General features: G+C 49.4%; 2 protein-coding genes across 2 annotated transcripts in view; both read left to right on the top strand.

The window, feature by feature from the left end:
• Window positions 1–7,915, top strand: part of LOC134098163 (microtubule cross-linking factor 1) — a 57,444-nt gene extending 49,529 nt beyond the window's left edge. The window contains exons 14-16 of the mRNA XM_062551141.1: window positions 1–537; window positions 652–1,235; window positions 7,706–7,915. The exon at window positions 1–537 is cut by the window's left edge and continues 494 nt beyond it. Of these exons, the coding sequence (XP_062407125.1) occupies window positions 1–537; window positions 652–1,235; window positions 7,706–7,915 (1,331 nt within the window). The remainder of the gene's footprint in view (window positions 538–651; window positions 1,236–7,705) is intronic.
• Window positions 1–12,500, top strand: part of rab12 (RAB12, member RAS oncogene family) — a 203,909-nt gene that overhangs the window by 67,025 nt on the left and 124,384 nt on the right. The window lies entirely within an intron of this gene.

Raw genomic sequence — 12,500 nt, 5'->3', positions numbered from 1 at the left:
GCCCGACGGCGCCGGAGCACTTCGGGGTGCGCGTGCTGCACAGCCCCACGCGGGCGGCCAAAGACGGGGGCGCGTGGGCGGGCGGAGGAGGAGCAGGCGGAGCAGGAGGAGGCGGAGGTTACGCGGCGGCGGCGGCGGCGGCCGCGGCCCTGGAGCTCAACCTGAGCGACGACATGAAGGAGGTGGCCTTCTCCGTACGCGGCGCTATCCGGACGCCGCCGCACGCTGCCCTCCCTGACCCCCGTCCGCCTCCGCCCGCCCAGCGCGACTCGGCGTGCCAGACCAACGGCGTGATGTCGCGGGGCACGCAGACGTGCCACGTGGTGAGCGTGGGCCTCCAGACGGACGGCGCCTTGCGCGCCCTCACCAGCAGCCCGCACCGCTGCCTCACGCCCAAGGGGGGCGGCTCCACGCCCGTGTCCTCGCCCTCGCGCTCGCTGCGCCGGCCCCAGTACGTGCCCCCCGGGCAGGCCAAGTTCGAGCGGCCCTGCTGCTCCCCCAAATACGGCTCCCCCAAGCTCCAGCGCAAGCCCCCGGGCACGGGCAAGACGGAGCCTGCGGGAGCCGGGGGAGGTGGGGGGCCGTCTGGGGTCAGTGGAGGTGGAGGGGGCGTGAATTCAGGCGCCGGAGGAGGAGGAGGAGGAGGAGGAGGGACAGGGGGGTCCAGTCGGACCCCGACGCCGACGTCCACGCCTCAGAAGGGGAACAACGAGTCGGCGTGGGCGCGCTCGACGACGACGCGCGACAGCCCCGTCCACACCACCATCAACGACGGCCTGTCCAGCCTCTTCAACATCATCGACCACACGCCGCTCGCGCTGGAGCCCGCCGGGGCCAAGTTCACGCGCTCCCCCAGCAGGGCGAGGCCCCAGCAGGCCGGCGAGAGCTCCGCGACGCCCCCTCCTGGAGCGGAGCCAAAGTGCGCCGCGTCGGGGGGCGCGGTGCAGGAGCTGCTGAGGGGGTCGGGCGTGCCGCGAGGCCGCTCTCCGAGCCCCGTCCAGCAGCTGCTCATCATCGAGACGCAGGGCGGCGAGGCGACCAGCATCCGGCAGGACCTGTCGGCGCCGCCGGGACACACGCTAGCCGAGAACGCGGCGCGGCTCCTGAACAGGAAGCTCCAGGAGCAGAACGCCCGCGAGGAGAGGAGGCTGCAGGTGGTCATCGGCCCACTGCAGGGAGCTCACGGCAGGGAAGCCAGGTCCACAGACGCTGGGGAAAGGGCTGGATGTATGGAGGTGAGACGTTAGCAGCGAACGGCTAAGATGCCCAAATTGCTATTGTTAGCCAATGGGTCTTGCATGCACAAGTGGATGTGTACATACAGTACAGAGGCACTAAAACACACCTGGGGAGGAAACACAAGCTCACACTTACAGAGATCCATACACAAGTACATTTACGGTATAAATTATTGTTTAACACTTTACAGACACTGATATGCACAGTATACACCTTATGATTGGAAATATACACGCACGCACATACTCCGACACAAACAATGAATCATTCTGCCAATCGATTGACAGCATGGAGCAGCACGATGAGTAATGGTGCAATGATGACCTGTTATATCCTCATTGATCTCTCATGTTTGCCTGAGTTTGTTTTTTATTTGATCGCCATAGCGCTGTATTGTCTCTTTGCGCCATGATCAGAATGTGTAACTATGGCAACCCCCCCTCCCTTCCAACAATCCCTTACCCAGCATCCATCTGGAGGACTCATGCTCTGAACCCGAGGACCCCTAAGGTGCAGGGAAAAGCCTATCGCTCCAAACTGGGTCATCCTTGGCGTCAAGATGTTAATCTAAAGAGATTTACTGTAAACTAGACGCAGGATTTAACGTCTGACACAGCATAGGCACGTCTGTTGTGACTATACAGGTCATTTGTGACAGCAGAATTAAGTAAAGTGTGTACACAATTGAGGCCCCAACACCGAGCCGTAGTCTTTCATAATCTCTAATGTATAAATCACAGACAGCTAAAGCCCTTTCAAGCCACGGTGAAAGCTTAATGCATCGAGAGCAATTATGATGTGGGATAGATACAGCAAATCACTGTTATTTGAACAACAGTAAGATTTATGTAATTTGTCCTCCACTTTTAATGGATTACCAGAGGCTTCTATCTCTGAGTGCTAGTCTCATATTAGACAAGACGACAGAGACAGCAAACAAAGAGTTATCACATCAGAGTAGCAGATTTACAAGGGGAAGTTCAGAGCGGTTACTGTTCGTGGAGAATGGAGAGTGGGCTCTGTCTATTAGGGGCTATCTGGAGTGTGTGAGGCTATTGGGGCTATCTAGAGTGTGGCCCTCAGTGATCGGCATTTCCACTGCTCATTTGTGAAGAATAAACTCAGCTAAATCAGCTATGTGGCAAACCTATAGCCTGGGTGTTCCCATCCTGCCTTGCGCGGTGATTTCATTCACGCTGCTAAGGCAGTCTGGAAACAAAACGCACATCTGGTGTGGATCTGTTGTAGACCTGTTCTTGGCCCACTGCTGGCTAGGCTAGTCTAGTCCAACTACTGTATAACTGGTCGACCCACTGCTGGCTAGGCTAGCCTAGTCCTACTATAACTGGTCGACCCACTGCTGGCTAGGCTAGTCTAGTCCTACTACTGTATAACTGGTCGACCCACTGCTGGCTAGGCTAGCCTAGTCCTACTATAACTGGTCGACCCACTGCTGGTTAGACTACTGTAGGCTAGTCCAGCTTTAACTGATCGGCTCACTACTGGCTAGGCTAGGCTAGTCCAGCTATAACGGGTCAGCCCACTCCTGGCTAGACTAGGCTAGTCCAGCTATAACTGCTGTTGAGCTGCTGATTGATAACCAGAAGGAGAGTCTTTAGCTGGGATAGTGTGTGTCCAGACAGTTCATTAGTGTGGCAAAGCCATTCCCTTTAGGTCACACCACAGTGCAGAGATAGTGGGAGATTTATTCGGCAGATTACAGTACAGATTACAGGATACTGAGACCTGGTTTCATTCTCTTCCTACACCCCCCACCCTCTCCCCCATCCAGAGCATGCCTCCCCCAGATGGATGATGTCAGCATTAAAGGATGCCCCCAGTTCCCCCCCCCACCCCACCCTCCCTCTTCAGCAAACCGCTCCCATGCCAGCAGGCCTACAGCATAGGCGTCAAATAGCAGGATGGTGAGACCAGCCCCTCCGACTGAACCAGCTCTCAATGTGCTACTGCTGTTGCTCTCTGAGTGTGTGTCTGTGTGTGTGTGTGTGTGTGTGTGTGTGTGTGTGTGTGTGTGTGTGTGTGTGTGTGTGTGTGTGTGTGTGTGTGTGTGTGAGTGTGTGTTGGTGTCTGAACTCTTGGTATTGATGAGAATCTGTATTGTCTCTCCAGTGTTCAGCTCTGTGTTCCAGAGGAGTGTGTGTAGGAGAGAAAGGGGGGTGAGGTGTGTGTGTTTGTGTGTGTTGAGGAGTAAGAGGTGTTTGTGTGTGTGTGTGTGTGTGTGTGTGTGTGTGTGTGTGTGTGTGTGTGTGTGTGTGTGTGTGTGTGTGTGTGTGTGTGTGTGCGAGTGAGTGTGTGTGTGTGTGTGTGCGTGTTTGAGAGAGAGATGTGTGAACAGTTCTTGATAAGAATCCGTAAATGTTGTTTGCCCTTGTGACACAGTGCTTCAGAGGTGTGTATGTGTTTCAGGAGAGAGGTGTGTGTGCGATTACTGGAGGTGTAGATGTAGGAGAGAAAGGTGTGTGTGTGTGTGTGTGTGTGTGTGTGTGTGTGTGTGTGCATGTGTGCACGTGATTGCATGTACTGTATGTGTGCGTGCGTGCCTGGGACCCTGTGTGCGTGTGTGTGTGTGCGCGCTTGTGTGTGCGTGTGTGTGTCTGTAGTAGAGAGAGAGAGAGATGTGTGTGTGTGTGTGACCTCCTGTGATTGATGAGAATCCGTAACTATTGTTTCTCCTCCTCCCTCCCCTATGTGGCGCTGTGTTCCAGAACCACACTGTCTTACTAACCACCCCCTGGGGCCTGTAAACGCAGCCACGCTGTAAGTTCCCATGATCCTCCTGTCCTGCCTCGCGACCTCTGACCCCACCTCAACCCCACACACAGGCCTCTCTCTCTGTAGGACAGATGAGCACGTTCCCCACACACATCGCTCCACACAGGACAGTGTGTAGGGACACAGATGCTCTTTTGTCTTCAGGAACTTCGTTTAATGTGTGTGTGTGTGTGTGGGTGTGGGTTGTGTGTGTGTGTGTGTGTGTGTGTGTGTGTGTGTGTGTGTGTGGGTGTGTGTGGGTGTGGGTGTGGATGTGGATGTTTGTTTGTGTGTGTGGGTGTGGATGTGGGTGTGAGTTAGTGAGTGAGAGAGAGAGATAGAGAGAGTTCATTTGTCTTCTGCATGCATCTCTTGTCTTCTGTGACTCTACAGTGAGCACCTCAAATGGGACAATAACACCCAAAGGAAATCCGCCAGCTAACGTTGGGTTAAAGTAAAAGTCGTTTTTGACCCTTGACCTTATGGAAAGGTCACCGTATTTTTTTATTTGGCCCTTGTGAATAGATGCCATGTGTTGGTAAGGCTGGTGAGGGTCACTTCCTCTGTCTGTTATGATGCCCAAGAGGGGTGTGTTGGTGTAACGTCTCAGATCACCTGGTGTGTCTAGCAGGTCCACTGGCTGCAGTGATAGTGTTGAGTCTGTTTGTGGGAGTGCAGTACACATGTGTGTTGAAGTGACAATATTGTAACACTGTGAGACAGTTTTTTCCCATGCACGGTTACCCATTTAGTTTCAACTCTTTCTCTCTTCCTCTCCCTCCCTCTCTCACTCTCTCTTTTGCTCCCCCGCCCTCTCTCTCTCTCTCTCTCTCTGTCTCTCTCTCTTTGCACTAACGGACTGAATCTGCCACGTGATAATATTCATCAATCATATTCATCATATATTCTGGTTGTGTTTCTTTTCCAATTGAGTGTGTGTCCGTATGAGACTGAGTGTCACTTCACACAGAATGAATTATCCCACAGAATGTCCACGTTAAAAAACCTTGCCAATCGTCCTTGCACACTAATGTGTGTATGTGTGTGTGTGAGGACGGTATGAGTGAGTGGATACTTAACAGTGTGTGTGTGTGTGTGTGTGTGTGTGTGTGTGTATATGTGTTTGTGTGTGTGTGTGTGCGCGCTTGCATGCTCTGAGTGTGTGTTGTCCAGATATGCACCTGAGCAGGCTGGCAGGTTTTTTAACCCTTGCTTGACAGACTCACTCACTTACTCACCCCACCGCGACACGTCCATCCTCACATGGATGTTTTCCATTATGGCTGCTGCCTCTTGGCTGTTCCTCTCTCTTCGTCTAGTACTCATACTACTCCGGGTCAAGGAGGTCACTTCTGTCTCTGTTTCACACTGACCGCCATTTTGAATACATCTCTTAGGAGTCCACAGGCTTGCCAGGCTGTACTACTCTACAGTACATAAGATCTTAAATATGATCACATATGATGTGTAATAATACATGCAAATGATCGATTCATATGAATTGCAGGCATGCTGAAATGGTATCATCATCATGCAGTCTCACAATTCTGCACCCATTGTGTGCATTCAAAGGATCACCACTCAGGTAGATTACTATTAGGGGTCAGCTATTAAAAGCTCAAGCGTTGACCTGTTGGCTCTGAGATGTGTTCAAATTGGCTCAGATATCTTGTCTACGTGTGTTGGTGAGCTACTGTGAGGGTAGAGGAGGGAGCACTGCTAGCTTCTCCTCCAAGAAGCCTGCTGCTGCTCGCATTACACACACACACACACACACACACACACACACACACACACACACACACACAAGCATCCAGGGACCTGTGAGTGCTATTCTGTAACCTCGTCATTTTGCAATAAGTGCAAAAGCATTATTTATCAGAATAGATGTGTCAAGGTGACATTCTCACACCCTCCCAGCCTTAAATGTAATTAAATCCATGCAGGATATATTGTTAGATCGCCAGCATAAGGAATAATTTATGAGCAACTTTGTTGACAAGACTTTATGGTTATCATTTATAATTCATCTACGTGGAACCGAAATAAATCAATGATCAGTCGGTAGGGAGCCCAAGAGGTGCCATCACTATGTTTTGTATATCGAGAGGATATGAATCCCCTTGGGGGTCAATAAAGTAGGCCTACTGTATCTATCTATCTATCTATGCACTCGATCATTTTACTAAATCATGTGCTCATTTTACTAAATCGTGCATAAATTATAATCAGAGCACAATTCAGTAACAGAAGTGCAAAGTTTAGTAAAATGAGCTCACGGTTGAGAATACAATGTAGAATGAGTGCAAGTTTTACTAATATACGAAATAAATCTCTCAATGATACCTCCCAGGCAATGCAGTCTCCCAGTAGAGACAGTATGACACATGTGTGCCAGGGCATTTCAGTGGTAAATTAACCCTGACCTCTGAGGAGAAACACAACAGACAGAGGAGCTCAGTTCACAGTCAGGACCATTTAGATTAACACTTCGAGAAGCTGACTGGCTGCCAGAGCACCTCTACCCTGCATTAGCATCGCCATTAGCGTGTTAGCATGCTAGCCGATTAGCCCGTTTATTAGATTAGGCTGTTGCTCTCTGTCCTCCTGCTGTGTGTTCAGTGGTGGTGGCACTGTCAGCGGTATTTTTAGCCTGACTAGATTAGCCTGCTTCCTGGATTAGGTTCTGCTGTGCGTCTGAAGGAGCCGCCGGCAGTCTCCGGAAGCAGGCTAATTATAAGCGATTGGCCTGGCGCTAGCCTACTGTCCTGGCGCTATACTGTCCTGGCAGCCAGTCAGAAGGAGGTCAGGCGGTCAGCTCACTCAGATAGGGTCTCCGCCTTAGTGCTAAAAAAGATGGACACACACGCACCAGATAGATACCTCACAAGTACACATACACACACACACACACACACACACACACACGTCAGCTCCCTCACATCTGCTGAAACAGTCAGCTAACACCTGACTCGGACATCAATATGTGCACACACCCAACAAAACACACACACACACACACACACACACACACACACACACACATACACACACACATGCACACAAGCACCTGAAAAAAGGGTCGCACTACCAAAATTCTATTTAATTGAAATTGTACTTGTCACACTTTCTATGAGAGCATGGGAGCAGCATCAGGCATGCCTTTAATTCCAAACAAATGCTCTATCAGACCACAGTCTAGTAGCCTCCAATGTTTCACGGTCGTTGCGTGTGCTAAAAAGATTCTCCTTCATGAATTTGTAACTTCTCAAAGTCAAGAATAAATATTTAAAATGATTAAATACGGAATAGTGACATGTAGGTCAAAGATACACACAGTGCTGCTGTTGATGAGTTACAGTAGTAGGCCTGCACCAAGCTACACTATCACACGCCATGCCATAGACTTAGCTACTCTATGTGTAAGGCTGCAGTAGCCTATAGGGGGCAAGATGAAGGGGTTGTGGAGAAAGGCACAAACAAAACAGTCCCTTTAATTCTACTAGAGATCCCAACACACACACACTGTGACTAATACGCACACACACACACACACACACACACACACACACACACACTCACTCTCTCACACACACACACACACACACACACACACACACACACACACACACACATTGTTGATATTTCACTTGTGTTCTGTCACTAATCTTCTTCTCTCCCCCCCCCTCATCAGGACTTGCCTCGTTCTCCAGTGGCTCCTCCCCTGGAGGCGTGTTTCCAGCGCCCTGCTCGTCCTGCCAACCGCCGGCCCCCGTCCCGCTGGGCTGCGCGCTCCCCTAACTCTTCCCCCACGTGGCGCAGCACAGCCGCACAAAGGTTCCGCTTCCCCACCCAGACCATCCCCGAACTGGAGGAACCTAGTCTGGAGCCAAAGCCGGCGTGAGGGGGGGGGGGGGGAGAGAGTGAGAGGGAGGAGTGAGAGAGAGAGAGAGAGAGAACGAGAGAGAGAAACACTAGAAGGAAAGTGGTAGAGAGAGCAGTGCACCAGTGAGAGACAGAGTGGACTTTGCCATCAAGCCTCTGTCTGCCTCTGCTCTCCTCTCCAGCCTCTCTTCAATCTCCCCTCTTCTCCTCTCCTCCTCTCTCGCCTGCCATCTCTCTGCCCTTTAACTCTCCCTATTCCAGCCTGTCCTCAAAACCATACCTCCCACAGACCCGACACACAAACACACACACACACACACACACACACACACACACACACACACACACACACATTCACATACTCAAACAAACACACACACACACACACACACACACACTCTCTCTCTCCAAGAGGACCACAAGCACCAGCTACCCAATATGGACAGAGTTCCAGAACTTTCTAACAGAACTCAAGGACCCTGAATGGAATGTACCAATGCAGAACTACAAGGAAAGAGGGAAAATAAAAGAATGAACAAACAAACAAGCAAACAAAAAACAACTCTTCCATCACAGGTGCCTGCTCACACCTGAGTTCTCAGTCGCGCCACATGTCTCTGTGTTGATGTGTATATATGTATATGTATGCAATACATATATAAACATATTTATATATTTAAGTCACATTTACTGACATTTTTATTTAAGATGCTCCAAGAGTGGAGTCACTCGCAAGAGTGAACAGTAATAAATCATTGTCTGTCACCGCAAGCATCACATGTTTGTAAACTTGCAAATCCCCCAGCTGATAGTGTTGTATTCACACACACACACACACACACACACACACACACAGACAAACAGAGAGGAACACACACAAGCGAACACACACAATTCAGTTCAGATCAGATAGCTCACTGACCTTGCAATGGATTTGATCCAGCTTGGGCCCAAAGCTGGTTTGTTCTGTCAGGACAGGTGCTATCTGTAATATGTTGCTGTATCCCACCCGCACCTGTAAATACACACACCTAACTGGAGAAACACGCTGACGCTATTTTCATATCTGAAGCCCGTTATCTTCAGATGCCCCCCCCCCATGCTGTCCCACGGCCTTTCAAAGCTTGAATGAAAATAAAAACAACACAAAACTACAGCCGTTCCGCCCCGAGGTCTCAGCCTCAGTGGCTCTCAGCTCGTAGTCCACCAGAGAGAACACAGGGAACCCACGCACTACAACCACTGGGGCGGGGGTGGGAAGGGGGGTGGGGGTCAGGGTGAGGGGGGGGGGTGTTGAGGTGTTTGGGGTTAGGGGGGTGGATAAGTGGCTAAATGCCCCTCGTTGAGAGGCAGCTACGTTTGGCGGGTCAAATGAGAGACTGGTTCATTGGAGCCGTTCTGCGTTCCTTAGGAGGCAGAGAAACATGATGTCAACCAACCAACTAACCATACGGATGTATCCCAGACTGCTGCCTCGTCTGGGCTGAGCCTGGCTCGGAGTCTGTCTGGGTCATTTAGACGACCAATGTAAAGGTGAAAACACAGGGACAACTTTTTTTAAGTAGTGTTGCTCAACGGTGTTACTGGGAAATGTTTTTTGGGTACTTCCCCACACATATGGGCATTTGTCTGGAGAACTGCAGCAAGGTAGCAACTTCCTGCGGCTATCTAGTCAGGGGTGCCTTTCCCAAAACCATAGTTGCTAATGAAGTCAGCAACTTTGCTAGTTGCAATGCAAATTCCCATTGCCAGCCAACTAAGTTGCTAACATGTTAGCAACTGTGGTTTTGGGAAACACACCTCAGAACGTTTGGAAGTGGTCAAATGATACAACATTGTTGTAGAGGTTGCGCTGTGTGTGATCACCTTAAAAGTTGAATGTGGAATCCTACTGGGGTGGACGATATGTCGGTCAGGGTGTAAGGACTTAAGAGTTTAGTCTTGCAGAGCCAGACGTTCACTAACTCATCTGTCTGGAGACAGCTATGCTGAGATGTGGGGAGTGATCAAAGCATTCACATCATTTGGAATTTCTAAAGCAACAGAAATATGGCCTGAAGTTGTAGTTGAAAGGTCTTTGGTCTTTAAAGGTCTACAGGGAATGCAGAGCTAGATTTCATCATTTGTGGCATTTTGCATTTATGAAACCAATCCAGACGTCTCTTACAAGCAGACGCTGAAGGGGCATTGTTAAGAATGTGGGGGAATAACAAACAACAGGGAGGGTTTTAACAAAATCGGTCGACAAAGCCTTCATGGCATTCAGTTCTCGTTCACTCCCAGTCCACATTATCAGGTTGTCTCCAGGTAATGATCTCCTGTCAGAGGCGGACATCCCGAGTCCAGAAAGTAAAAGTCCTGCCAAGTATTTAATCCAACTAGTGAACCAGCTCGTCTTAATAAGCAGCCAGGTAGATCAGACAATTAGTGATATCACCTGTGTTAAGGGCAAAGGCAGAAATCATATAAGGCCGGACTTTTACGCTCTGGACCCGGGATGTCCACCTCTGTCTCTTGTCACATCTGGCTCTGGACTAGCTCAAAGTGAAATTGGGGTTGAGGTTGGGATTGGGATTATAACCCTTATGCATAATCTGAGAAGGCGGCCCTGGGGGTAGCTGACGCCGGAGCAGGCCCGGTTTCGATCCGTTCCAGACCCGGGCTGGGCTCCGTTGCTGTCTGTCGGTAAAAAAAAGAGATTTGCATGCCTTTTGAATACTAGCACTTTAGTGCATGTACACAGCCGCTTGCGTATCCACGTCAACGCTGGTGGAGCAGGCCTGTACACACACACACACACTCACACACACACACACACACACACACACACACACACACACACACACACACACACACACACACACACACACACACACAGATCACATGCCTCTGCTTAAGACATACAATCTCACTAACAGTTCTTATCATGTAAGTGTGGTGACACAAAGCACAGCAGGCTGACACAGGTACACGCAGACACACTTACGCACACACACACACACACAGTACATGTACACACTCACTCACACACACACAGGCCTGTAGCCACCACTGGACGCACATGTTGTTGACAGTCGTTCTGAGCTGTTTTTTCTTTTTTCTTGTTGTCATTAAAATTTGCGTTGACACAAAGTAAGAACTTTTTACGTAACTTATTACTGTACGTATGTACACTGTCTTTGTATAGCTGGTATAAAAGGATACATTTGTTTGTTTCATGGATAAAACGGGATTGTAAAAAAAAAATGAATGTTTTAAACCGAACAGTCAATGTCAGAGTCTGATGAACTATAATCTGTTAATTGGTAATAAACTGAATGTGTATTTACAAGACTTTGTCTTCTGCCTGTGTGTGTGTGTGTGTGTGTGTGTGTGTGTGTGTGTGTGTGTGTGTGTGTGTGTGTGTGTGTGTGTGTGTGTGTGTGTGTGTGTGTGTGTGTGTGTGTGTGTGTGTGTGTGTGTGTGTGTGTGATGTATCAGAAAAATAAAGTATGTGCATGTATACTGTACATATTATGCAAATTTCCAGAGGTTGCTTTGTTCATTGTGTTTGTTTGTATTTGTGTGCCTGTGTGAGGAAGGCAAGGAAGTGAACACAAAGAACACATGCCAACACTAGCCCACCTCCACACACACACACACACACACACACACACACACACACACACACACACACACATAGAACACATGTCAACATAATCCCACCTCCACACACACACACACACACACACACACACACACACACACACACACACACACACACATACTGTAGACTGACAAGAGCACAGCATTAATGTGATTTCTGCGCCTCCGTTAAATCTGCTTGGTTTAGAAATATAAAGCCCTGCAACCTAAAACTCTACACTTTAATCTGAAGCCTCAGTTCCTCCCTTTAGGCGCTGCGCTACTCACTGTGTCCTTAAGTCACTCGTTCATTTGGCACACAGTGCAAAATGCTCTGAATCAAAATCTCAACGCTTTATTGACCAGATACTGTATGTTGACAAAGGAATGCGTTGCCAAGCGGTCTCCTTTGGTCAGGACGGAAGGCTTAGATTGCCCTGTCTGATAGAAACGAATACACCACTGAATGATACCGCTGCATAAACTTTGTCCTGTGGTTGTCATTTCTGCCTAGACCTTGTGTACTGAAGCAAATGTCTTCTTTGATCAGTAGGCCTGTATGAATTTGCGTAGCACCTGTGCAAGGGTGTGAACGTGTGTGTGTATGTGTGTGTGTGCGTGCAACAGACTGTGTGTGTGTGTGTGTGTGTGTGTGTACATGAAAGAGAGAGGGTGCAAAATGAAGTCACTGAACTTATAAGTGATAAGGTGAGTTGCTGTGGTTGTGAATCACTAAGTGTGTATGTGTGTGTGTGAGTGCGTGTGTGTTAGACAGAGGAAGAGAGTGGCTCTGGTTGAAGGTCTGAGAGATGGCATTAAATATGGATAAGGCTTTAAGCAGAGCAGAGGGGCAGATGGGAGAGAGGGTCAGAGAGAGGAAACCACCAACACACACACACACACACACACACACACACACACACACATACACACACACACACACACACACACACACACACACACATCCTTACACACACTCA

This window comes from Sardina pilchardus, chromosome 2 (genome assembly GCF_963854185.1).
Source record: "Sardina pilchardus chromosome 2, fSarPil1.1, whole genome shotgun sequence".
In the NCBI taxonomy this organism is placed as follows: Eukaryota; Metazoa; Chordata; class Actinopteri; order Clupeiformes; family Clupeidae; genus Sardina; species Sardina pilchardus.
Note: the sequence above shows the minus strand (reverse complement) of the source record. Positions and strands in the feature narration are given on the sequence as shown.